Genomic DNA, 3,760 nt, shown 5'->3' with positions numbered 1-3,760 from the left:
AAGCTCGAGGGCTCTAATATCTGGATTGAAGAAGGCAAAGGAGATCGGATGGCGGGTGGAGCAAGTGTGGACTGACGCTAGGGATTTAGAAATTTTTGGAATACTAGTACCAAATCGTGGCCTTTTAGTGTTTTACCTATGGTTTTTGATGTACAGTTTAATCCTGATCATTTTTCCTTTAAGCTCTGGCCTACCAACGATTTGGTACTTTTTGTAAAAGATGTAACTCAACTCTCATCATCAACTAAAAGTGTACTCATTTGTAATCTACAAAACATCATATAATCGATTTATTTTTCTTCTTATAAAAAAAATAATAAAAAATAAAAATTTATCAGTTTGATTTTCTAGCGATTTTTAATAAATTGAATCTAAATCTGTTTTTGGTGGGGTTCGTTTGATCTGAAATTTGAATAATAGGGTTAAATGTTGATCCTCCCTTGTCAAGGATCGACAAGCCAACGAGCCAATCTCAACCGCACAATTCTACTGGGCCATGCATGAGAAATTGTACCATCATGGGCCCACATATTTTGCTCCATGAAGCTTGGCCCAACTTCTCAATTTCTTTGCTCAAAATATAACCACTTGAAAATTAATAGGAAAACAAATCTAAGGAGTTACAAAATGTTCTTCCAGATCTTACAGATAATCTAAGGTTCTCACTTGTTAGGTCACAAGCCCAGGCCCAAAATGGCCAAAGTGAAATGGAGTAAAGGATGACTGATTCAATCTGCAACGTTGGAATGAGATCAAATGGTTGAGAGTCACCCTCACTTCAACTGCTCCCCCGACCCCTTCTTCCTCCTCTCCTCTTTGTTTTCCAAATTTTATCAAAAGGGCTTGGAAGTATTTGGTATGGAATTTTTTGTGGAGGGAGAGGAGGAACCCTACAAGTAACCAAGTGGAAATTATAATAGTAAGAATTTGATTAGAGAATTAAGGAACAATCAAAAGAAGAAAACATATATTAATTAAATCTATAGAAATACAAAGAGGGGGTGGGTATCACCATAATCCGGCAATCTCAATCTGCGTCAAGTCCAAATTTGTGGGGTTATCGTCTGATGTCATCGGTAATCGGCGATTAATGGCAAGAACCCTGCAATTGAGGTGGCTTGTAACGTTGCCATGGGCCATGGCCAACCTGTATAGACATGAATAAAACTGGTCTCAACTTACATTATATAAACGGTTTAGAGAAGCACCTCTTGATGTGGTGGTGGCTGATAGTAAAGCGTTGGCCTAAGTCCTTTGAAGGTTACTTGTTGGACTCTCCTTCCCATATTCGTCCTATAATTCTCCCCACACCCTTCTCCTTGCCAGCCTTTCCTATTTGGAGGTGGGAGGCCACCCCTGACTACCCTCTTGGGCTGCCATGGCCTTGGGCCTCCGATAGGAATGACAAGAAGAATAAAATAAAATAAATATATAAATTTACAATGGCCCAATTGTTTGTTTAGCCAATTTTTCAGAAAACCATGGCTTTTTACGGCCCAGCGTGTTTGGCATAGCTGGTTCAAACAATAAATCTTGCTTAAGAGTAATTCCAACTTGAACGTCCTATACATAGATTTAGAAAAAATAAAACGGGAGACGAACTCTATCGGTCTGGCATAAGATCGTCTAGACATAGTTAGGCATGAAAATATCCAGCTGTGGTGATGGTAGTTGGGTCTTTTCACACTAAGCTGTGTTTCGACATTTCCTAAGCCAAACCGACAAGGTTCTTTTTCTCAAAATAAAATTAAGAAGAGGATTGAACATGTTGTCAGATTTTGATAATCTTTTTACTAAACATAGAGCAATCCAAATTCATTAAGAAAGTTTGAGGAGTAACTACTCCGTAGGAAAGCAAAGTTCCAAATCCGATGGTTGAATCCACCAGACCAAAAAAAAAAATTGAAGCTGAAAAATGAGCCTCCTTATCAAAAACACGTGGGAGAAATCCAAAACAAAAAACATTCCCAAATTTGAAAGTAAACATAAAATATCATCCCTAATTTTTTGGGAGATTAGCGCAGCAACCCATTGCCATAGTCTCCACTTAAAATCAAAGATATACAAATGAAAAATTGAACCTGGAACCGTATGCCTATCTACATAATCTCCAATTTGTCCTAATCATTTGGGTAACCCACGGATGGGTAAGGACACCAGTCAATCCTTGCAAATACCTTGCAAATACAAGAGGGCAAAGAGTGTTTTTTCTAAAGAAAGAAATATAGAAGATGAGACCTGTTGAGCACCTTGGTGGTGAGCCAAGCCTTTTCTCTTCATTGTTTTATGATCATCTCACGAGTCCTTTTTTCAACCTCGTATAAAAAGGGGAAAAAAAACCTAGTAGGTAGCATGACCTTTACATCGAGATTCATGGAGGGACGAAATGACTATCTTACCCCCATGAAAATGAAAATCCTAATGTTGTTGATGTTTCGACATGTGTCCCCATTGGTCTCCACGTTGGTGCATAGCAAACTGCACACCTTCTAGGGACCTCTCCCTTACCAAAAACAAACAAATGTGACATCTACACACATATACAATGAGGGCAGAAATAATTTCACCCCATATCAGAAAATCCCACGTTATTGATGTTTCTATTAGTGTCCTCGTTGGATTGAGGAGCGGTGCGTGGCAACTTAAGTCATTGAAGCGAGTGCCTCCTGAGGCGGTATTGGAATCCTAAATTCCATCCGACATTGGTGGGTCCCACCAGAAACTGAAACCTATCCTTGAAAGTTCCAATGATCCGATGTGTCCATGTCTACTGCCAGGTTGGTTGGTTGGTACTGAAGAACTCAGTCCCGGACTCCCGGTTGGTTCTACCAAGTCTTCAACAGTTTTCTCTTTTGGTAATAGGCTTCAACAGTTCAACTCCTTAATCAATTAAGGGTTTAGAAAAATTGGATATGGCGTTTGATCTCTTCAAAATCAGGAGATAACAGAAAAGGGATCATGATAGATGATGAGCAGAAGATGAGCAGAGACTTACTTGTAGAGGAAACTCTGGTCATGGAGACCCACCACCAACGCCGTAGCTCCAATCTCTCTGACCAGCGAAGCAATCGTCCGCCCCTCTTCATCACCTTCCCTCACCACAATCTCCACCTTCGCCTGCAAATCCACAGACACACATATATATAAATTGAATAGAATCAACCCAAAGAGAAGAAATTTAAATTGAAACTGCAGAGAGAGTAGTACACCAAAAACGGTGGCATCACAGAGATCTTTGAAAGAAAGAGCCAATTGAAAGCCTCGCAATCGGAGGAGCCTCTGCTTCTTCTTGTTCTTGCTGTTTCTTGATTTTGAAGAGGGGAAGACATGAAGTAGAGTCATCAAATCCCCATAACGAAGTAAGTTGCGGAGAGTCCATTGAAGTGCGGTTCGAGCTGCATCCACATCTTCCACTACTACCACTATCTTCTTCATCTCCATGTCTTTTCCTCCTCCTCCTCCTCCTTCCTCTGTTTGTCGGATTTGGTCAAGGTGAGGGTGTTGGGTATGGGTCGAGTAGGGTTTAGTGGGTAGAGTTAAGGGAAGGGCTTTCTCTTCCGTTGAATTTGTTTCCTCGATGTGTCCCATCTCCAGGCTTCTGTGGGTGCTATCTACGCGATGGCCTACATGGACAGGATCTTAGTAGAGAATGGATAGAATATGACCCAAGTGGGTAGAGTCAAGGGAAGGGCTTTCTCTTTCGTTGAATTTGTTTCCTCGATGTGTCCCATCTCCAGGCTTCTGTGGGTGCTATCTACGC

At 40.9% G+C, this 3,760-nt stretch overlaps 1 protein-coding gene across 1 annotated transcript; it reads right to left on the bottom strand.

Annotated features, from left to right (window-relative positions):
* Positions 1–601: 601 nt before the first annotated feature.
* On the bottom strand, positions 602–3,493 carry LOC122060914. The gene is made up of 4 exons (XM_042624020.1): positions 3,208–3,493; positions 2,996–3,117; positions 1,013–1,147; positions 602–890 (listed from the first exon to the last, which is right to left on the bottom strand). The coding sequence occupies exons 1-4, from the start codon at positions 3,439–3,441 to the stop codon at positions 779–781; spliced, it is 603 nt and encodes a 200-aa protein (XP_042479954.1). The 5' UTR covers positions 3,442–3,493; the 3' UTR covers positions 602–778.
* Positions 3,494–3,760: the final 267 nt, after the last annotated feature.

This window comes from Macadamia integrifolia, chromosome 14 (genome assembly GCF_013358625.1).
Source record: "Macadamia integrifolia cultivar HAES 741 chromosome 14, SCU_Mint_v3, whole genome shotgun sequence".
NCBI lineage: Eukaryota > Viridiplantae > Streptophyta > Magnoliopsida > Proteales > Proteaceae > Macadamia > Macadamia integrifolia.
The sequence above is the reverse complement of the archived record's forward strand: the minus strand, read 5'-3'. Positions and strand labels throughout refer to the sequence as shown.